General features: G+C 43.5%; 1 protein-coding gene across 2 annotated transcripts in view; it reads right to left on the reverse strand.

Moving 5' to 3' along the window:
- LOC129021659 (ubiquinol-cytochrome c reductase complex assembly factor 1) overlaps positions 1-22928 on the reverse strand; it is a 111212-nt gene extending 88284 nt beyond the window's left edge. The window contains exons 1-2 of one of the 2 annotated variants that reach the window (XM_054467405.2): positions 22516-22928; positions 3496-3600 (exon numbers count right to left, since the gene is read on the reverse strand). In XM_054467405.2, coding sequence (XP_054323380.1) covers positions 3496-3600; positions 22516-22539 — 129 coding nt within the window. In that variant the 5' untranslated portion in view covers positions 22540-22928. The remainder of the gene's footprint in view (positions 1-3495; positions 3601-22515) is intronic. The other variant, XM_063659167.1, reaches the window with a different exon arrangement.
- Positions 22929-23141: the final 213 nt, after the last annotated feature.

The following is a 23141-nucleotide window of genomic DNA, read 5'->3' on the forward strand; positions in this document are numbered from 1 at the left end:
TAACATATCATTAAAAAACCACCAATGACTGCTAAAATTAGTAAGCAAAAGTATAATGTGAAATGGGTATCTGCACAGTTTCCAAGTGTCTCCTGACAAGATACTTAATAATTACAAAGGGAAAATACTAACTTTAGAGTTCAGAAACCTGACAAACACCAATTTAACTAAGTGGCCAAAGTTATAAGACCTACTAGCATTATGTATCCCCTGATATGATGTACTGAGAAGGGAATAACATCATTTTTGCCAAAAATGCATAACCTCAATCTCATTATAAGAAAATATTAGAAAGGCCGGGCTTTCTATATTATAGGTGGTAGCTCACACCTATAATCCCAGCACTTTGAGAGGCCGAAGTGGGCGGATCACCTCGGATCAGGAGTTCGAGACCAGCCTGGCCAACGTGGCAAAACTCCTTCTCTACTAAAAATACAAAAAGTAGCTGGGTGTGGTGGCAGGCACCTGTAATCCCAGTTACTCGGGAGGCTGAGGCAAGACAATCACTTGAACAGGAGGCAGAGGTTACAGTGAGCCAAGATTGCACCACTGCACTCTAGCATGGGTGACAGAGCAAGACTCTGTCTCAAAAAAATGAATAAAAAATCAAATAAAAGAAAAAAGAAAAGAAAATATTACACAAACTCAAACTGAGAAACATTCTACAAATAACTGACTAGTACTCTTCAAAAGTATCTAAATCTTGAGAAGAAAAAGAATAAGCAAATGTGACTGTGACAAGACACAGTGGCTCACGCCTATATTCCCAGCACTTGGGGAGGCCCAGAGGGGTGGATCACTTGAGGTCAGGAGTTTGAGACCAGCCTGTTCACCAAATGGTGAAACCCCGTCTCTACTAAAAATACAAAAATCAGCCAGGTGTCGTGGCACACACTTGTAATCCTAGCTACTTGGGAGGCTGAGGTGGGAGGATTGCTTGAACCCAGGAGGTGGAGATTGCAGTGAGCAAGATAGTGCCACTGCCAAGATAGTGTCATCCAGCCTGGACGACAGAGTGGGACTCTGTCTTTAAAAAAAAAAAAGAAAATGTAACAGATTGGAGACGACTAAGAATATATGACAACTGGATTTGTTATCACAGACCAAAAAAAGGCATTCATGAAAAAAAAAAAAAAAACTTGACAAAATTGGAACAAATAGACTAATTAATAGTATTATTTCCATGTTAATTTCCTGGTTTCAGTAATTGCACCATGGTTATGTAAGAGGTTAACATTAGGGGAAGCCAGATGAAGGCTATTTGGGAATGCTACTACTTTTACAACTCTTACATAAGTCTAAAATTATTTCAAAATTTAAAAAATATTTTTAAGTAGACAGAATTTCAAGAGGCTAATTAAGACAAAGCTGAAAGTATATCTCTAGCTCTTTGAAAACAGTAACAGGATTATAGCACTGGACATTATCTTACAGATACCTGATACTACCACTCGTCGAAGGAAGGATTCCTTTATGTCAGGCCCTTGACATACATTCATCCTACCACTGCCTGAATATTTCCAGTAAGAGTAAATTTACTATGTGAAAACACAGCCCACACATCCCATTATGCACAATTCTAATTAACAAAACTCTTTCTCATTCTGAGCCAAATCTTCCTCCCTGTGAGACACGAACCTGAGGATGCCATTCTGAAGCAGAAGTTTCCAACCAGGGGACCTCAAAGATAGGAAGATACTCCAGTAAGTTACAGTCGATACGACAAAAGGTCCAGTTGATTTACAATGACTAAAATTACATCTGGTCAGCATGAGATAAACCACCCTGAGTTATTTACATAAATGCTTTGCTATAATGTTGTCCCAGAGCCTAATACAGCACCTGGTACTTATTAGGTGCTCAAGAAGCGTTTACTGACCCAAAGAGTAGGGCACAAGTCAGAGATTCATATAATGAGTTATTTTCCCCTACCATCTACACACATACAAATAACAAATGCTATTAAAAATTTGTACAAAAAGTAACAGAACACAGCTCCAGCTCTAAAAAGAAATACCTGCATAACCACCCAAAGTAGATGCCTCTTCTGCATAGGCATATTCTCCATTCATTCAATATACACTTAGTGACTACTCTGTGCCAGGCACAGTGAAAAGACCAGGAAATACAAGAAAAAAACAAGATGTCCTCAGAAGGGCAGGGCCTACACTTTAATTGGAGGGAATTTTTAAGTAGATTATATATGTTACATAAATTATATAATATATAGAATTGCATATAGCAAACATACTTTAATTGCATCAAATATGAAAAAGAAAGTTAATGACTACAGATAAGAATCATAAATTGGTAAGAAAAATGAGTTCCCAATAGATGAATGGAGAAATGCCATAAGCATACAATTTTCAAACTGAAAAACAACTGATCAACACAGAAAAAATACACAACCCTGAGAGCTAAACAAAGAAATACAAGGTAAAACAAGGTAACATTTCCTACCCAATTTATTTAAGTTAAAAAAAACTCAACTTGAGAGAGGTAATGATGAAAAACTACTTATATATACGTTGCTGGTGGCAGCATAAATTAAAACAACCTTTTGAAGAGGCAAACTGTTCATACTCTGACCCAAGGTATGCCTTCCTAGGAATTTAATAAGTAATTAAAAGTAAGAAAAAAATATGTGCTAAGACAATGGTAAGAAAATTAAAGCTTATAATGGCAAAAAAAAAGGAAATGATTTTCATATCAAAGGCTAAGTAAATAAAATATTATATGGTCATTAAATTTTTAATTACAAAGTCTATCAAAACAATATGAATAATGTCTACTCTAATAAATGAAAAGGTACCAGAATATAAACTTCTGTGGACATTTGTTAGGGAATTTCAGGAATAAAATTACATATACATACACACACGCACACACACAGACACACAGACACACACACGCACACACAGAGGCTGAAAAAGAACCAGCAGAGATGAAAATACTGACGTTTTCAGATTTGAAGTCGTAGGTGATTTTTATTTCCCTTATTACTAAATTATTTGTATTATTAACAAAAATCAGGAGGGGAGAAAACCCCTCACACAAGGTCCAAGGTAAACTACATTATAATGATTAGGTGGTCAATGGTAAATGAATACCTCAAATAATTGTTTCTTGGATTTTATATTCATATAAAGGAAAAAGAAATAATAATCACGCCCAAATAAAAGTAGCACAAGATGGCTACAAAAAGAAAATTGAAAAAGGTTAACTCGGAGATGAATATCTGGAAAAATTCCCTAACAGTAAAAATCATCAGACTGTAGCATGGTATCCTAGGCTAAGTTCCACTGCTAGGGTATTTAGAAGCAACGCCCTAGACACCATACTTTAGGAATCAGTCCTAAGTTGGCACCACAGAGACCCAGAGTGGTCTCATGAGGTTTTTCCATCACACAATTTGGTTGGCTAATCTATAAATACATGACATTTGCACATAAACACTAAGGTTTTCATACTAAGCAAAAGAACAACAAATCTTACCTGGGAAGTGCCAGACAGAGCCCTGTCCCCCTGTCCTTGGGTAGGAGACACAGGTATCAATCGGCTGCATACTGGAACCCACTGAGAAATGCTAGTCTGGTTCCTCTAAAGAAAGAAAAAAATAATCTGTCAGGAATCTAAATCATACCCCCTACATGGAAGGCAAAGAGTGTACCTGTGACACTGTAATATAATTAGAAATATATATTTGGTCTTAATCTCTAGTTTCTGGCACAGAGCTCCTAAAACCCTTGGAATTTCTGAGCGATGGGGGTGTCTGTAACTCATAATAAGCCCCTTTCAACCGTACCTGAGTTTATGCTAATGAGGTGATTCATGCAGGATGGAGGCTGGTTGCCAGAGGAACCTACCACAGGAGGAGAGGGTTGGAACTCAGCCCCAACTCCTCAAGGCATCCCCACCTCCAGGAGAGGAGAGGGATTAGAGACTGAGCCAATCACCGGTACCCAATGATTTAATCAATCATGCCAACAATAAGCCTCCACAAAAATTCTAAATGACAGGGTTCAGAGAACTTCCGGTAAAGATGAAAAACTCTTTTTTCTATATTCAACACTCCACTTCTGACACCAAATGTGCAGGGGCAAGGGGTCTCCGCACCAAGCAATTCTCTAGTTCTCTGCAGACACCAACTGGGTGTCCTACAATTTAAATTAATTCTTACACTAACTGCCTGGAGTTAGCAGAGACCTCACAGCACCATCCAACAGGACTGTCCCCCACTTCAGACTCCCATCACAAGTAGTGGGTCCCCAGGTTACTCACACTTTTGTCCAATTTGTCCATACATTGGGGGTTCCCACAGCTGCCTCCTCAGATTCAATAATTTGCTAGCATGGCTCAACTCAGGGAGGCACTTCACTTACGTTTATCAGTTTATTATAAGGGATACACCTCGGGAACAGCCAAATGGAAGCGACGCAAAAGACAAGGTACAGGGTGGGAGCTTGCTCTCCAGGTGTGCCACCCTCCCTACACTTTGATATGTTTACTAACCTAGAAGCTCTCCAAACCCAAGGATTTCTATGGAGGCTTCATTACGTAGACATGATTGATTATCACTGACCATTGGTGATCAGCTCAATCTCCAGCCCCTCTCCCCTTCTAAAAGTCAGGCAGGAGTGGGAGAAGCTACAAGTTCCAACCTTCTACACACATATTTGTTCCTCTAGCAACCAGCCTCTACCCTCCAAAAGTCACCTGATTAACATAAACTCACTGCCGGGCATAGAGGCTCACGCCTTCACTCCTATTATCTCAGCACTTTTGAGAGGCTGAAGCAAGATTACTTGAAGCCAGGAGGTCGAAACCAGCCTGGGCAACAAGGCGAGACCCCTGGCTATACAAAAAAAAAAAAAAAAACCCATAAACTCATGTATGGTTGAAAGGGGCTTATTATAAATAAAAAGAAACACTCCTCTCACCCCAATCACTTTGCAATGGTTTCAAGAGCTCTGTGCCAGGAACCAGGGATAAAGACCAAATATATATTTCTTCTCTCACAGTATCATATCTGGGTTGCAGCCACAGGCCAGGAGGGTTAATTCCACAGGGACAGAAGCGACTACACTCAGGACCATTCCAGATCTGGCCTTTAGTACCTAAGTTTAGAAATCCTGCCAGAATGGGGTATCACATGAATGAAGAACTTCCAAAACGGGACCAAGACCAAGCCTCCACATGCTCATTTCTCCAAGGATAAGATATACCACTGCCTACTACTGGTTCCACAGACTAAAATAATTCTGGTAATAGGTGACTCAAGCAGTGGGCATGGGCTCTCTCTGGGAAGAGAAACAAAATAAGCAGACTTCCGGCATTTTATGATTAGATTATAATTCAAGCTACAGTTTGCAATGTCTTTTTTTTTTTTTTTTTTTGAGGCCAAGTCTTGCTCTGTCACCCAGGCTGGAATGCAGGGGCATGATCCCGGCTCATTGCAATCTCCACCTCCTGGGTTCAAGCGATTCTTATGCCTCAGACTTCCAAGTGGCTATGACTACAGGCATGAGCCACCACATCAGGCTAATTTCTGTATTTTTAGTAGAGACAGGGTTTCACCATGTTGACCAGGCTGGTCTCAAACTGCTGACCTTAAGTGATCTACCTACCTCGGCCTCCCAAAGTGCTGGGATTACAGATGTGAGCCACTGTGCCAGGCCTCTTTTTTTCTTTTTTTTTTAGAGACAGGGTCTCACTACATTCCCCAGGCTGGAGTCCAGTGCCTAGTCATGGTGCTAATATTGCACACTACAGCCTCAAATGCCTGATGCCTGGGCTCAAGTGATCCTCCCACTTCAGATTCCCAAGTAGCTGGGACTAAAGGCTTGCATAGCTATGCCTGGCTTACAATGTGTTTTCATAAACACTGACTTACTTACCTGATCTTCATAGAATCCCTTTATAGTAAGCAATGCTGAGATCATCATCATCCCCAAAAGGAGGAGGAAACTAGGGTAGAAGTTTTACAGCGGGAAAACACACGTGGGCAACTTGATTTCCAAGACGAGAGAGATTAAATGGCTGTTCAAGCTAAAACTGAAATTCACGTTTTCCCTCTAACATGAAGCTCACTTCAGAAAGGTCTCTTGGCCAAAGTGAGAGGCTCGGCTGGAGAAAGGGAGAGTTCTCTCTTGCTAAATGAGAAGTCTGCTTTATTATATGAACCTGAAATACATTCCACTGTATAAATGATAGCCATGTACACAGCACTGGAAATCTTAATTTTAGGAACCAACTCAAGGGATCTGAGGGTTTTCTTCACTTGACCTGTAGACCTTACAGGGCCATAATGAGGACCAGATACCTAAATTGCTTGAAAATCCTTTGCCAAGCATAATGTACAACACAGTCAGCCCTCCATAGCCATGGGTTCTGCATCCATGGATTCAGCCACCCACAGATTAAAACATTCAGGAAAAAAAAAATGCCGGGCATGGTGGTGTGTACCTGTAGTCCCAGCTACTCTGGAGGCTGAGGCACGAGAATCACTTGAACCCAGGAGGCGAAGGTTGCAAGTGAGCAGAGATTGTGCCACTGCACTCCAGCCTGGGCGATAGAGAGGGAGATTCTGTCTCAAAAAAAAAAAAAAAAAAATCAGGCCGGGCGTGGTGGCTCACGCCTGTAATCCCAGCACTTTGGGAGGCCGAGGCCGGCGGATCACGAGGTCAGGAGATCGAGACCATCCTGGTTAACACGGTGAAATCCCTTCTCTACTAAAAATACAAAAAAATTAGCCAGGCGTGGTGGCAGGCGCCTGTAATCCCAGCTACTCAGGAGGCTGAGGCAGGAGAATGGCATGAACCCAGGAGGCAGAGCTTGCAGTGAGCCAAGATTGTGCCACTGCACTCCAGCCTGGGTGACAGAGCGAGACTGTCTCAAAAAAAAAAAAAAAAGAAAAAAAAAAATCAGGAAAAAAACATGCCGTACTAAACATGTAGACTTTTTTTCTCGTCATTACTCCCTAAATAATACAGTATAACAACTATTTACATAGCACCTATATTGTATTAAATGTAAGTAATCTAGAGATTATTTAAAGTACATGGGGGGATATACATAGGTTATATGCAAATACTATGCCACTTCGTATCAAGGACTTGAGCATCCATGGATTTTGCTATCCGAGGGAGGTCCTGGAACCAAAGGACCAGGGATACTTGGGGACAACTGTACTAGGAGTCAAAGATTCTAGTTTAAATTCAGCTACTCTAACATTATCTTTACAAGTAATTTAACCTCTGTGACATTCAGTTTCCTCATAGCAATTACGGGGAATACTTAATGAGCATTTGATGGCAGGCACTTTTCTGGTACTTTACATATATGAACTCATTTAAACTTCACGATCACCACTCATGTAGGTATATCATTATCCCATTTATACAAAAAAGGAAACTGAGGCATGGAAAGGATAAGCAACCTCCCAATGTCACATAGTTCTAACAGCAGGATTAAGAAATGAACCCAGGCAACCCAACTCTAGAATCCTTGCTCATTTATGGGACAAAAGGGTAGAGTATCTGCAAGGTACCTTCTGGCTCTAACACTATATGACCTAGTCTGGAACCAATTAAAACAGCATATTGTGGAAAGTGCCACATAACTAAAGGCAGAAAGTACTGTTCAGAAGCTACATATTAGATAATCACCTCTGTGAGCCTCGGTTGTCTCTTTTTATCAAAAATAAAGACAAAATCCCTACTTCTCAGGATTTTCTTTAAAATTAACAAATGTACCTTGCAGTATGTTCAGCACAATATTAAGTTGAATCTGAATCTCCATTTCCTCGAGTAGAAACAGGTTGAGGTGGGGTGGAGAAAGGCATTAAATTTTTAAACCTACAGATGCTTTCTAAAGTGTCTCACAGTTCTAAAATTGTATAATTGCCACTTATAGCACCTTATATTTCAAATGAAAAGTGGAGCTAAAAATATTTTATTTGAGCTGTGGTTGGATCAGTTGAAATGGTTTTCCAAGTGAGAGACAGTTACTGGTGTTTTGTTTTACAAACACTGACAGATTTACCAGAAACATTCAATGTCAGATGTTCCTGTACTAAAAATGTTAAGTATGGGATAAGAGGAAACTGCTTCAGATTCAGGGCCAAAGGCAGGGGGGCAGAGGGAGCAAGAGGAAATTACAAGTTGAAACAATGCAAACTTTTGGAAGATTTTCTGAAGAATTTCATCATGTAATTTCCAATGTCAACCAAATTTTTCTCTGTAATTTTGGCTCTGGTTGGTCTTAGGCCAATACTTTTAAATCAGTTCTTATTAGAAGAAAGGAACAATCAGCTGTTCTTTCCTTCTCCAATCCTACAACAATTCTTGTCCAAATCCTTAATTGAAACCACTGAAGTGTAACAGAAAGGGTAATCCCAAGTCTGCCATCAAATAGCTGTGAACTGGTTACTCAACAATCTGGGCCTCCATTTTCCCTTATGAAAAATGGGAATAATAAAAGCTATCTCACAGGAGTGTTCCCAGGAACATTTCTAAAAGCACTTTGATAACAGAAAAACACAACCAAAGGCATCACTGTTGTGAACAACTGTTCCCGAATTATGCAAGCCCTGCTTTCCCCAGCAAACTGCCAGAGAATCAAAAACTGTTTTCTTAAAATATTGTTTGGAATCTGGCATTTATTCCCTTTCTCAAAAGCTTGCAGTGGTTTCCAAGGACCTCTTTATTGAAACTTAAACACCTGATCCTTACTGGTCTTTACCAACTGGATCCCTCTAAACTCATAATACTTACTGTGTTTTCCACTCAACAGTTTCAAAACCTGACTCAGATTCTCTGGTTTGGGAATCACTGCTCCACTCCACACATGCTAATTCCCTTGTAGTAATTTCTTCTGGGACTCTCCTCTTCACTCCAACCCAAATATAAGCTCAATTGCTTCAAGAAATTTCTCTAGGCCAGGCGCAGTGGCTCACATCTGTAATCCCAGCACTTTGGGAGACCATAGGCTGGCAGATCACCTGAGGTCAGGAGTTCAAGACCGACCTGGCCAACATGGCGAAACCCCATCTCTACTAAACATACAAAAATTAGCCGGGCGTGGTGGCAGGTGCCTGTAATCCCAGCTACTCGGGAGGCTGAGGCAGGGAGAATCGCTTGCACTTGGGAGACAGAGGTTACAGTGAGCCAAAATCAGGCCACTGCACTCCAGCCTGCGTGACAGAGCAAGACTCCACTCAAAAAAAAAAAAAAGAAAAGAAAAGAAATCTGTCTAGATGCAAGCTTCTGGTTCTACCGGCTCTACTCAGTCCTTTTTTTTTTTTTTTTTTTTGAGATGGAGTCTTACTCTGTCACCCAGGCTGGAGTGCAGTGGCACAATCTCGGCTCACCGCAACCTTCGCCTCCCGGATTCAAGCAATTCTCCTGCCTCAGCCTGCCGAGTAGCTGGGACTACAGGGGCGCACTACCATGCCCAGCTAATTTTTGTATTTTCAGTAGAGGCGGGGTTTCACCATGTTGGCCAGGCTGGTCTCAAACTCGTGATCTCAGGTGATCCACCTGCCTCAACTTCCCAAAGTGCTGGGATTACAGGCATGAGCCACCGTGTCGACCTCTACTCGTCCTTTTTCCTTTCCACCTCTTCCACCTTTTCATCTATAAATATAAATCTGTGGAAGTACTTATCTCTCTCTTAAGGTACTAATATATTAGGCCTATAACAATTAGCACATCTCAACTTCTCCCAAGTTCAAAAGACATTTGTAGCCATTCCCAATGGCAAAAATTATTCCTTTAACTTAAGATAAATGCACTGTTAATAAGTGGGAACTAGTTTTATTGCCATTTTGCCTTTCCAACACTTCAAAACCAAAATTTTTTTTTTTTTTTTTGAGACAGTGTCTCGCTCTGTCGCCCAAGCTGGAGTGCAGTGGCGCGATCTCGGCTCACTGCAAGCTCCGCCTCCCGGGTTCACGCCATTCTCCTGCCTCAGCCTCCCGAGTAGCTGGGACTACAGGCACCCGCCACCTCGACTGGCTAATTTTTTGTATTTTTAGTGGAGACGGGGTTTCACCATGTTCGCCAGGATGGTCTTGATCTCCTGACCTTGTGATCCGCCCGCCTCGGCCTCCCAAAATGCTAGTATTACAGGCGTGGGCCACCATGCCTGGCTAAAACCAAAATTTTTAAGATAGGCTTCATGTTTTTGTTTCCCATGCACATTGTTAATTGCAGTGATTTTTACATCAGTATTTCAAAACATTCTGACATACCACCTCTTGTACTGACTACCCTTTAATCAGTCCACTGACAGGCCTGTTTCTGCATGTGGTTTTTTAAGATACATAGTATTTTCCTTGGCTCATTCATGAGCTAGAAAACGATTTACAGGTGTAGCGGATTCTAGTTACGAGAGGTGACAGCTTGCTGGCCGTCCTCACAGCCCTCGCTCGCTCTCGGCGCCTCCTCTGCCTGGGCTACCATTTTGGCGGCACTTGAGGAGGCCTTCAGCCCACCGCTGCACTGTGGGAGCCCCTTTCTGGGCTGGCCAAGGCCAGAGCCCACTCCCTCAGCTTGCAGGGAGGTGTGGAGGGACTGGTGCGAGCCGGAACCGGGGTTGCGTGGAGTTCCGGGTTGGCGTGAGCTTGGCAGGCCCCGCACTCGGAACAGCCGGCCTGCCCTGCTGGCCCCGGGCAATGAGGGACTTAGCACCTGGGCCAGCGGCTGCGGACGGTGTACTGGGTCCCCCAGCAGTGCCAGCCCACCGGCGCTGCACTCGATTTCTCGCCGGGCCTTAGCTGCCTTCTGGCGGGGCAGGCCTTGGGACTACAGCCCGCCATGCCTGAGCCTTCCCCGGCCTCCGTGGGTTCCTGTGCAGCCCCACCCTCCCCGACGAGCACCGCCCCCTGCTCCACGGTGCCCAGTCCCATCGGCCACCCAAGGGCTGAGGAGTGCAAGCGAACGGCGCGGGACTGGCAAGCAGCTCCACCTACAGCCCCAGTTCTGGATCCACTAGGTGAAGCCAGCTGGGGTCCTGAGTCTGGTGAGGACGTGGAGAGTCTTTATATCTAGCTCAGGGATTGTAAACGCACCAATCAGCGCCCTGTCAAAACAGGCCACTCGGCTCTACCAATCAGCAGGATGTGGGTGGGGCCAGATAAGAGAATAAAAGCAGGCTGCCCGAGCCAATGTTGGCAACCCGCTGGGGTCCTCTTCCACACTGTGGAAGCTTTGTTTTTTCTCTTTGCAATAAATCTTGCTACTGCTCACTCTTTCGGTCCACACTGCTTCTATGAGCTGTAACACTCACCGTGAAGATCTGCAGCTTCACTCCTGAACCCAACGAGACCATGAGCCCACCAGGAGGAACGAACAACTCCAGACGCGCTGCCTTAAGAGCTGTAACACTCACCACGAAGGTCTGCAGCTTCACTCCTGAGCCAGCGAGACTACGAACCCACCAGAAGGAAGAAACTCCGAACACATCCAAACATCAGAAGGAACAAACTCCAGACGTGCCACCTTAAGAGCTGTAACACTCACCGCGAGGGTCCGTGGCTTCATTCTTGAAGTCAGTGAGACCAAGAATCCAATTCCGGACACAGTTATTCACCATAAACCATAAAATCACCACAAACACTGAGTTAGCAAATACTAAACCATTGCTGCCAGAGGAAATGCCAGACTTAGGTTCCTGCAAGCCTCTGGTCACAACATTCATCAACCAATCAATACATAACTTTGTTTTACGGGTTTCTGTTGAAACACTCTATTTAATATACATTGTTGATTCATTAACACAGTACTCACAGCCAGCAGCACTACAATTCACTTAGCAAAATTTACCTAATAAACATATTTTCCCATAAGGCACATTGTGGCCTTCTTGCGCTCAGCAATGCTAGATAGCATTTCCATACTACACTTGGGGGACATTTTAAAGATGGGATTCACCAACAAAAGCACAAAAATATGAAAAATATGGCACTAAACAGGCCATGAAAAGAATACCTGTTACAGTATGAAAACTGAAACAAGAAGGCGGAATGTTGACGCACTTCAGCCAGGAACACACACACTGGCAGCTCAAATTTCTTACCCCTCTGCAAATGTCCACAAATGACTACAAAAGTGCTGCAAGTATTGATTTTGGGGTTTCAAATAAATTTTAGCAACTAGGTGAGTTCACAAATACAGAATCTGTGAATAATGAAAATCAATTATAAACATGAAATCCACTTTTTTTTTTTTTTTTTTTTTGAGACAGAGTTTCACTCTTGTTGCCCAGACTGGAGTGCAATGACGCAATCTCAACTCACCACAACCTCTGCCTCCTGGGTTCAAGTGATTCTCCTGCCTCAGCCTCCCGAGTAGCTGGGATTACAGGTATGCGCCACCACGCCCAGCTAATTTTGTATTTTTAGTAGAGACAGGGTTTCTCCATGTTGGTCAGGCTGGTCTCGAACTCCTGACCTCAGGTGATCCGCCTGCCTCAGCCTCCCAAAGTGGTGGGATTACAGGCATGAGCCACCATGCCCAGCCAAAATCCACTTTATAAGTCACCGCTGGTGCCTATATTCCAAATGCCATGAATACTAACTCAATTCCAGAGTCGAAAGAACAGATACTACGGTAACAAAACTTTCCTTCCAGTTACAATGTGGCATGCTATAATACAAAAGGATATTTCCACAGAGGGAAGAAGATAATGTTTAACCATTCCTTCAAAAATTACTGAATACAGGCTGGGCATAGTGGCTCACGCCTGTAGTCCCAGCACTTTGTGGCTCATGCCTGTAATCCCAGCACTTTGTGAGGCTGAGGTGGGTGGATCACTTGAGGTCAGGAGTTCGAGACCAGCTTGGCCAACATAGTGAAACCTGTCTGTACTAAAAAATACATAATATAGGCCGGGCGCGGTGGCTTACGCCTGTAATCCCAGCACTTTGGGAGACCGAGGAGGGCGGATCACGAGGTCAGGAGATTGAGACCATCCTGGCTAACATGGTGAAACCCTGTCTCTACTAAAAATACAAAAAATTAGCCGGGCATGGTGGTGGGCGCCTGTAGTCCCAGCTACTCGGGAGACTGAGGCAGGAGAATGGCGTGAACCTGGGAGGCAGAGCTTGCAGTGAGCCGAGATCGTGCCACTGCACTCCAGCCTGGGCAACAGAGCGAGACTCCGTCTCAAAAAACAAACAAACAAAAATATACATATATATAATATATATAGATCAGCCGGGCATAGTGGCACGTGCCAGTAATCCCAGCTACTCGGGAGGCTGAGGCACAAGGATCGCTTGAACCCGGGAGGTGGAGGTTGCAGTAGGCAGAGATCATGCCACTGTACTCCAGCCTGGGTGACAGAGTGAGACTCCATCTCAAACAACAACAAAAAATTACTCCAGTACTTTGTGACGCCGAAGCAGGCAGACTGTCTGAGCTCAGGAGTTTGCAACCAGCCTGGGCAACACAGTGAAACCCCGTCTCTACTAAAATACAAAAAAATGAGGTGGGCATGGGGGCATGCACCTGCAGTCCCAGCTACTTGGGAGGCTGAGGCAGCAGAATTGCTTGAACCTGGGAGGCGGAGGTTGCAGTGACCTGAGATCGCACCATTGCACTCCAGCCTGTGGGACAAGAGCGAGACTTCGTCTCAAAAAAAAAAAAAAAATTACCTATATACTGCCTCCTCCTACTTTGTTGGGAGTTTTCAATCTGAGCTTTCAAAAGATTGATTACATACAGGAAAGATTTGAATAAATCAATAAATACATTAAGGGTGAGGGGTCAGGTTTCTATCAGAGAAAGGAGTTAACAAATATGGCAAGGCAAAAGAGTAGAACAAACCCTGTGGTATTAGAATAGATTTAGAATAACTGGTGTGGGCTCTTAATATATAAAGAAAAAGACATATGCATGTTTATGTTTATATATAGACACATATATATTTCCTACCCACATCCTGGTAGGGCCTGCAGACAATGACACTCCAGTAGCAATGAGCACATGTAGCACCCAGATGTGGTTTCTAAATAGAAACAACCACTAAAGGAACTAGTCTCCTCAGGAGACAAGTTGACTCCAGAATGGGGATGATGTTCATCAAAGCCTTACAAAGAACTGGCATTATTCCCAGACATCCCATTACTGGGTATATACCCAAAGGATTATAAATCATGCTGCTATAAAGACACACGCACACATATGTTTACTGAGGCAGTATTCACAATAGCAAAGACTTGGAACCAACCCAAATGCCCAACAATGATAGACTGGATTAAGAAAATGTGACAACACATACACCATGGAATACTATGCAGCCATAAAAAAGGATGAGTTCATGTCCTTTGTAGGGACATGGATGAAGCTGGAAACCATCATTCTCAGAAAACTATCACAAGGACAGAAAACCAAACACTGCATGTTCTCACTCAGAGGTGGGAATTGAACGATGAGAACACTTGGACACAGGAAGGGGAACATCACACACCAGGGCCTGTCGTGGGGTGCGGGGAGGGGAGAGGGATAGCATTAAGAGATATACCTAGGCCGGGCATGGTGGCTCATGCCTGTAATCCAAGCACTTTGGGAGGCCGAGGCGGGCAAATCACAAGGTCAGGAGATCGAGACCATCCTGGCTAACATGATGAAACCCCATCCCTACTAAAAATACAAAAAATTAGCCGGGTGTGGCCAGGCGCAGTGGCTCACGCTTGTAATCCCAGCATTTTGGGAGGCCGAGGGGGGCGGATCACGAGGTCAGGAGATTGAGACCATGGTGAAACCCCGTCTCTACTAAAAATACAAAAAATTAGCCGGGCGTGGTGGCGGGCACCTGTAGTCCCAGCTACTGGGAGAGGCTGAGGCAGGAGAACGGCATGAACCCGGGAGGCAGAGCTTGCAGTGAGCCGAGATCGCACCACTGCACTCCAGCCTGGGTGACAGAGTGAGACTCCATCTCAAAAAAAAAAAAAAAAAAAAATTAGCCGGGCGTGGTGGCAGGCGCCTGTAGTCCCAGCTACTCAGGAGGCTGAGGCAGGAGAATGGCATGAACCCGGGAGGCGGAGCTTGCAGTGAGCTGAGATTGCGCCACTGCACTCCAGTCTGGGCGACAGAGCAAGACTCCATCTCAAAAAAAAAAGAGATATACCTAATGTAAATGATGAGTTAATGGGTGCAGCACACCATCATGGCACATGTATATATATGTAACAAACCTGCATGTTGTGCACATGTACCCTAGAACTTAAAGTATAAAAAAAAAAAAGAAGCTTGACTCTGAAAAAAAAAAAAAAAAAAGAACTGGCATTATTCAATCTGTCTGACAGTTCCTTAGAAAGCCCAATTTCAAGGCTGTCTTAGAACTCACCCAGTGTGAAAAAACCTTTTCCCCAGGAGCACCAGTTGAAAACAAATAGAGGTAACTGTTTGACTTCATGGCTTCCTGAGGCAGTGATTAACAGGTGGAGAAAACAACAGGTTAACCAAAAAGGTTTAAAGGAAAAGCTGGGGAATGAGATGTCCACAGGGGCTTTGAAAAGCCCCAACATATTCCTGGGCATCTAGGAAGCCATGAACATACCCAGGTCTGTGCACATACCCAAAGCTGTGCACATGCTCAGGAAAGACCTAAGAATGTCTCTTACTTGTGGTTGACCTTGAGGTTCTGCACAGCAGGAAGTGAAAGTTAAGACAGAGTTATCGAATGCCTGGCAGAGTGTTATAGGTACATCCCAACGTGCACACAGAACCCCACAGCAAAAACTGGGATACTCACTGCTTCCAGGCAGTGAGAACAGAATTTTAAGAAATTTAACAGAAATTTAAAGAAATTTGTTTAATCATTACCTGACCACTAAGCTACCTAAGCAGAGACTTCAGTGGCCACAAACAACAAAGAATACAGACTACAGAATCAATTCAGAAAAGTCACTAAACAAAAATACAACAACAAACCTTGGGAAGGGAAACAATCTGATTTCCAGAGTGGCCACATTATTTAAAATGTCCAGTTTTCAACAACAACAAAAAAAGTTATAAAACATGCAAAGAAACAATAAAGTATGGCCCATACACAGGGGGAAAAAAATGCAATCAATAGAAACTGTCTCTAAGAAAACCCAGGCAGCAGACAAAGAGATTTTTAACTATTTCAAATATGTTCAAAGATCTAAATAAAAATATGTCTAAAGAACTATAGGAAAGTGGCCGGGTGCGGTGGCTTACACCTGTAATCCCAGCACTTTGGGAGGCCAAGGCAGGGGGATCACCTGAGGTCAGGAGTTTGAGACCATCCTGGCCAACATGGTGAAACCCCATCTCTACTAAAAATACAAAAATTAGCCAGGCGTGGTGGCAGGCACCTGCAATCCCAGCTACGCAGAAGGCTGAGGGGGGAGAATCGCTTGAAGCCGGGAGGTGGAGGTTGCAGTGAGCCAAGATGGCACCAAAGAGAATATCAACAGAAAGAGAAGTTATTTTTTTAAAGACAAAATAAATTCTAGAATTGAAAAGTCCAGCAACTAAAATGAAAAACTCATTAGAGGGACTGAATAGCAGATTTGAACAGGCAGAAGAAAAGAATCAGTGGTCTTGAAGATAGGTCAATTTAAATCATCCAGTCCAAGGAACGGAAAGAAAAAGTAATAAAGACAAATTAATAGCATCAAAATGAAAAGCAAAAAGAATAGAAAAAAAAAAAGAACAAATTTAACAGCCTCAGACTGTGGGACACCATCAAACACACCAATATATGTATAATTAGAGTCTCAGAAGGAAAGAAAAGGACAGAAAAATATTTGAAGAAATAACGGCAGAAAACATCCCAAACATAATGGAAAATGGTAATTTAGGAATCCAAGAAGCTCTACTAACTCTAAATAGGATAAACACAAAGAGAGCCACAGACACATCATATGCAAGCTGCCAAGAGACAAAGAGATTCTTTAAATGAGCAAGAGAAGAAACTCATAATATACAAAGCATCCTCAAGAACATTAACAATTGATTTCTTCTCAGAAACTGTAGCAGCCAGAAGACAGTGGGATAAAATAATCACAACATGGAAAGACAAAGATTTTCAAATAAGAATTCTATATCCAGCAAAACTATTATTCGAAAGTGAAGGAAAAATGAAGATTTCCCAGATAAACAAAATGGAAAGAATTTGTCAGTAGTAGACTTGCCCTGCAAGAATAAGGCAGACCTTCAGGTTGAAATAAAAGGAAACTACAGAATAACTCAAATCTACATGAAGAAATAAAGTAGACTGGTAAAGGTAACTGTTTAGGTAAATAAAAAATACAGTACAAATGGATCTTTTGTTTGTAATTCTTTTTCTTTTTAATTTAAAAGACAACTACAAGAAGAAATAATTATAAATCTACATTGATAGACAAACAATGCATAAAGATATAATTTAGATGACAATAACACAACGTGGGGGAAGGAACAGAGCTACATAGAAAGAAAGTCTTTACATATTACTGAAATCAAGTTCGTATTAATCCAAACAAGACTGTTATGAATTAAGATGTTGTAATCCCAGGGCAGCCACTAAGAAACCAGCTCATAAAATATAGTAAAAGCTTGTAACATGTACACAAATTAGCTCAAAATGGATAAAAGACCAAAATGTAGGACCTAAAACGATAAAACTTTTAAAAGAAAACTTACAGGAATGGCTTCATGACATTGGATTTTGCAATGATTTCTTGGATATGATATCAAAAAAGTAGGCAATAGGCCAGGCATGGTGGCTCACACTTGTAACCCCAGCACTCTGGGAGGCTGAGGTGGGCAGATCACTTGAGGCCAGGAGTTTGAGACCAGCCTGGCCAACATGGGAAAACCCCCTCTATTAAAAACATAAAAATTAGCCAGGTGTGCTGGTGCATACCTGTAATCCCAGCTACTTGGGAGGGTGAGGCAGGAGAATCGCTTAAACCTGGGGGCAGGGGCTGCAGTGAGTCTAGATTGTGCCACTGCACTCTAGCCTGGGTGACAGTGCAAGACCCTGTCAAAAAAAAAAAAAAGAGTAGGCAATAAAAGAAAAAAATATAAGTTGGACTTCATGAAAATTAAAAACTTTTGTGTATCAAAGAATAGTATCAACAGACTGAAACAGCAACCCATAGGATAGGAAAAATACATGCAAATCATATATCTGATGAGGGATTGATATTCCAAATATATGAAAAACTTGCCAGATGCGGTGGCTCATGCCTGTAATCCTTGCACTTCAGGAGGCCAAGGCGGGTGGATCATCTGAGGTCAGGAGTTCAAGACCAGCCTGGCCAACACAGCAAAATCCCATCTCTACTAAAAATACAAAATTTAAGGCTGGGCGTGGTGGCTCACACCTGTAATCCCAGGATTTTGGGAGGCCGAGGCAGGCGGATTACCTGAGGTCGGGAGTTTGAGACCATCCTGACCAACATGGGGAAACCCCGTCTCTACTAAAAATACAAAATTAGCCAGGTGTGGTGGCGCAGGCCTGTAATCCCAGCTACTTGGGAGGCTGAGGCGGGAGAATCGCTTGAACTCAGGAGGCAGAGGTTGTGGTGAGCCGAGATCGTGCCATTGCACTCCAGCCTGGGCAACACGAGCGAAACTCTGTCTCAAAAAGAAAAAAGACATGAAACGGTGCCCAATATCACTAGTCACTAGAGAAATGTAAATCAATAATACAATGAGACACCATTTCATACTCATTAGAATGGCTATTGTCAAAAAACAAAAAATAAGGCCACGTGTGGTGGTTCACACCTGTAATCCTAACACTTCGAGAGGCTGAGGCAGGAGCATCACTTGAACTCAGGAATTTGAGACCAGCCTGGGCAACATAGCAAGAACTCCTCTCTACTAAAAATTTAAAAATTAGCTGGGTGCGTTGGCACACACCTGTAGTCCCAGCTACTCGGGAGGCTAAGATGAGAGGATCACTTGAGCCCAGAAGTTGAGGCTGCAGTAAGCTGTCATTGGGCCACTGCACTCCACCCTGCGTGACAGATCAAGACCTTGTCTCAAAAACAAACAAACAAACAAAAACCAGAAAATAACAAGTGTTGGCAAGGATGTGGTGAAATTGGAATCCTTGTGCACTGCTGGTGAGAATGTAAAACAGTATATCTGCTGTGGAAAACAGTAGGACAATTCCTCAACAAATTAAACAGGCTGGACATAGAGGCTCACGCCTGTAGTCCCAGCACTTTGGGAGACCAAGACAACAGGATTGCTTGAGCCCAGGAGTTCAAGACCAGCCTGGGCAACAAAAGGAGACCCCCATCTCTACAAAAAAGAAAAAAAAATTAGCCAGGCGTGGTGGCACATGCCTGTGGTCCCAGCTACTCAGGAGGCTGAAGTGGGAGGATCACTTGAGCCCAGGAGGTCAAGGCTGCAGTGAGCTATGATTGAGCCACTACACTTCAGCATGCATGACAGAGTTAGACCCTATCTCCAAAAAAAAAGAGAGAAAATTCTGACACATGCTACAACATGGATGAACCTTGAGGACATTACGCTAAATGAAATAAGCCAGTCACAAAAGGTCAAATACTGTATGATTCCACTTATATGAGGTACACAGAGTAGTTAAACTCACGGAGACAGAAAGTAGAATGGTGGCTGCCAGCGGCTGTGGAGAAAAGACTATAGAGAGTTATTAATAGGTTCAAAGTTTCAGTTTTATAAAATGAAAAGAATTCTGTGGATAAGGGTGGTAAAGATGGCACAACAATATAAATGCACTCAATACCAGAGAGCTGTACACTTAAAAAGTTTCAAAGGTGGTCAGGCACAGTGGCTCACGCCTGTAATCCCAGCACTTTGGGAGGCCAAGGCGGGCGGATCACCTGAGGTCAAGAGTTCGAGACCAGCCTGGCTAAAATGGTGAAACCCCATTTCTACTAAAAATACAAAAAATTAGCTGAACGTAGTGGCAGGTGCCTGTAATCCCAGCTACTCGGGAGGCTGAGGCAGGAGAATCGCTTGAACCCGGGAGGCAGAGGTTGCAGTGAGCCAAGATCACACCATTGCACTCCACCTTGGACAACAAGAGCGAAACTCCGTCTCAGGAAAAAAAAAAAAAAAAAAAGTTTAAAAGGTAAATTTTGTTATATGTATTTTACCACAACTTTTTTTTAATTTTCTAAAGTACAGAGTGGCTTTCTGCAATTTTTACTATTTCCAAAGAAAAGCAGAAAATGATCAGCAATGCCCAGGACAACTCATAAAAACCATAAGCATGTCCAGTTCCACTGATCAAATGTCCAGGCTCTCTGCTGCAGTCATTCAACAACAGCAGTGTTTTAGTTTCCTCCTCCTTCCCAAATGCATCACTGGAGAAGGGAAAATATTGGCTGACAAGACAAAAAGGAAAAAATAAAGCAAGACTAACAAGAATGTTTCAGGAATTTTTTTTTTTTTTTTTTTTTTTGAGACAGAGTTTCACTCTTTTACCCAGGCTGGAGTGCAGTGGCACAATCTTAGCTCACTGCAACCTCCGCCTCCTGGGTTGAAGCAATTCTCGTGTCTTAGCCTCCCAAGTAGCTGGGATTACAGGCGCCCACCACCAGGCCTGGCTAATTTTTGTATTTTTAGTAGAGACAGGGTTTCGCCACGTTGGCCAGGCTGGTCTTGAACTCCTGGCCTCAAATGATCCATGTACCTCATCCTCCAATGTGCTGGGATTACAGGTGTGAGCCACCGCACCTAGCCAGGAATACTTCTCTGTGGTTCAGTTTTCTTATCTATAAAATAGAGGAAATAACAAGCCCTCCTTTCCAAAGGGATGTTATAAGGATTAGGTAAGTATTTTAAAGTGCTTAGCACATAGTAAGTGCCCTATAAAATGTTAGTTATCAGGCCAGACTCGGTGGCTCATGCCTGTTATCCCAGCACTTTGGGAGGCCGAGGGAAGTGGATCATGAGGTCAGGAGTTCGAAACCAGTCTGGCCAACATGGTGAAACCCCATCTCTACTAAAAATACAAAAATTAGCCAGGTGTGGTGGTAGGCGCCTGTAATCCCAGCTACTTGGGAGGCTGAAGCAGGAGAATTGCTTGAACCCATGAGGAAGAGGTTGCAGTGAGCCGAGATCACACTACGGAACTCCACCCTGGGTGACAGAGCGAGACTCCATCTCAAAAAAAAAAAATACAAAAATTAGGTGTGGTGCATGCCTGTCATCCCAGCTACTCAGGAGGCTGGCACAGGAGAATCGCTTGAACCCGGGTGCAGAAGTTGCAGTGAGCGCGGGATGGCACCACTGCACTCCAGCTTCGGCGACAGAGCAAGACTCTGCCTCAAAAAAAAACAAAAAACAACAAAAAAAAAAAACTAAAGGGTGGGAGGGGAAGGATTAAAAAAAAAAAACCACTAAATTCAGAACATCCTAATTGCCATTTCCCCAGCAGTCCTCATTTCTGAATCAATTTCTGGCCTGAAATCAAACAATCACTTCACCAGGTGAATCTTTCTGGCAGTTACAGGGGCTACTCTACAAATAAATATTTACTGAACAGCAGTCAAGGGTACCTCACTCTGCTAGGCTGGCAAGGATACAAGAAGTAAAACTGTCATCCTTGTAAGACATATATAAAAAGTTCAAAAACACAAATGTAAAATAACAATTCAAAAGTTACCCAGAGGCAGGAATAAACCATGTCTACTATGAAAAACAATGTCTTTGACCCAGTTTTTGAAGACTTGCTAAAACTATACACTCTCCCATCCCTCCATGATTAAAAACTAAGCTCTGTATCCTAACGTTTTTTCTGCTGTCACTTTCTTTTCTCCTTTAATTCCTAGAGAAAAGAGTATGCTAGAAGGATCAGGACTAAATCTCAAGAGGTGCAGTAGTTTCACACACGGGTGCTAAAGAGTCTAGTAGTCTTTCCTTACTTCATTCATTTATTCAACAAGTAATCATTTAACACCTCTGATGTGCCAGACACCATGCTAGGCAAAATGAAAATGACCGAGACAGACATGGCTCCAATCCTCACGCAGCTTTCAATCTAATAATCTATATTCCACTTAACTGTACAGTTAAGAACTGACATTACCTATGAAAGAGACCCTGAGAATCTCAGAATCTAAAGGGACTGCAGGAGATAAATGTCCTCGTTTTTCACATAGGGTCAATGAGGCCCAAAAGTGACTTGCCCAAAGTCACTATGCATCAGTGACAGTCAGGGACTAGAATCCAGGTCTCCTGAAACTCCAATCAGTGTCCTACATGTTCCTCTCCCTGAGGGGAAGCAGGTACATGGGGGAGGGAAGGAAAAGCAAACCCCATCAAATAAAGGCCAGATGTCACTCTTCCCCTTCTCGAAAGATGGGGGAGCTAAGGTCAAAACGGGGGTAGGAAGAGGTAGGAAGCTGCCTCAGTTTACCCACGGAAAAGCGGCCATGCAGCCTAGCTATAACACAGGCTCCCCTCCTGCAGTTCCTTCCAATTCCTCCCGCCCTGCCTTGTCGAACTCCAACCCGGGACCCAGAGAGCTACCGTAGAAAATTACTCCTTCACTCACAAGGACTCGCACCAGCAACGCCATGTTCCTCAATAACCATTTCCGGGTGAAGAGTGAGCTTCCGGTGTCCCCTTTTCTACGTCCTCCTTTTGCCGGCGAAAGACTGGCAAGGGCGGCGCAGGCGCAGAGAGGCCGCTACGCGCACGCGCGCTTGCTTTCTCAGCTGTGCACCAGGCTGTCGTGCCCGGGCACGCGCCTCCCTGCTGTCTCCCCCACTACACGTCACAGTGGCTCAAATCCTTCCCCCACGCCTGTCTCCTTGACCCCAGACCTCGGGGCTTTTCATATCCCTCTCTTTATTCCCCACCTAACCCAGCCTCACTCCTCAGCCCCTCCTTCCCAAACTCCACCCCAACACTTTTCAATGGAGGTTGAAAAGAACAGGACCTTAGGAAATCCCAATCTTTAGAAAGAGTCAGAAGATCGGGCGCAGTGGGTCACGCCTGTAATCCCAGCACTTTGGGAGGCCGAGGCGGGCGGATCACCTGAGGTCAGGAGTTCGAGACTAGCCTGGCCAACATGGCAAAACCCCGTCTCTACTAAAAATACAAAGAAAGTAGCCGGGCATGTTGGTGTGTGCCTGTAATCCCAGCTACTCGGAAGGCAGAGGTTACAGTGAGCCGAGA

This window comes from Pongo pygmaeus, chromosome 21 (assembly GCF_028885625.2).
Source record: "Pongo pygmaeus isolate AG05252 chromosome 21, NHGRI_mPonPyg2-v2.0_pri, whole genome shotgun sequence".
In the NCBI taxonomy this organism is placed as follows: Eukaryota; Metazoa; Chordata; class Mammalia; order Primates; family Hominidae; genus Pongo; species Pongo pygmaeus.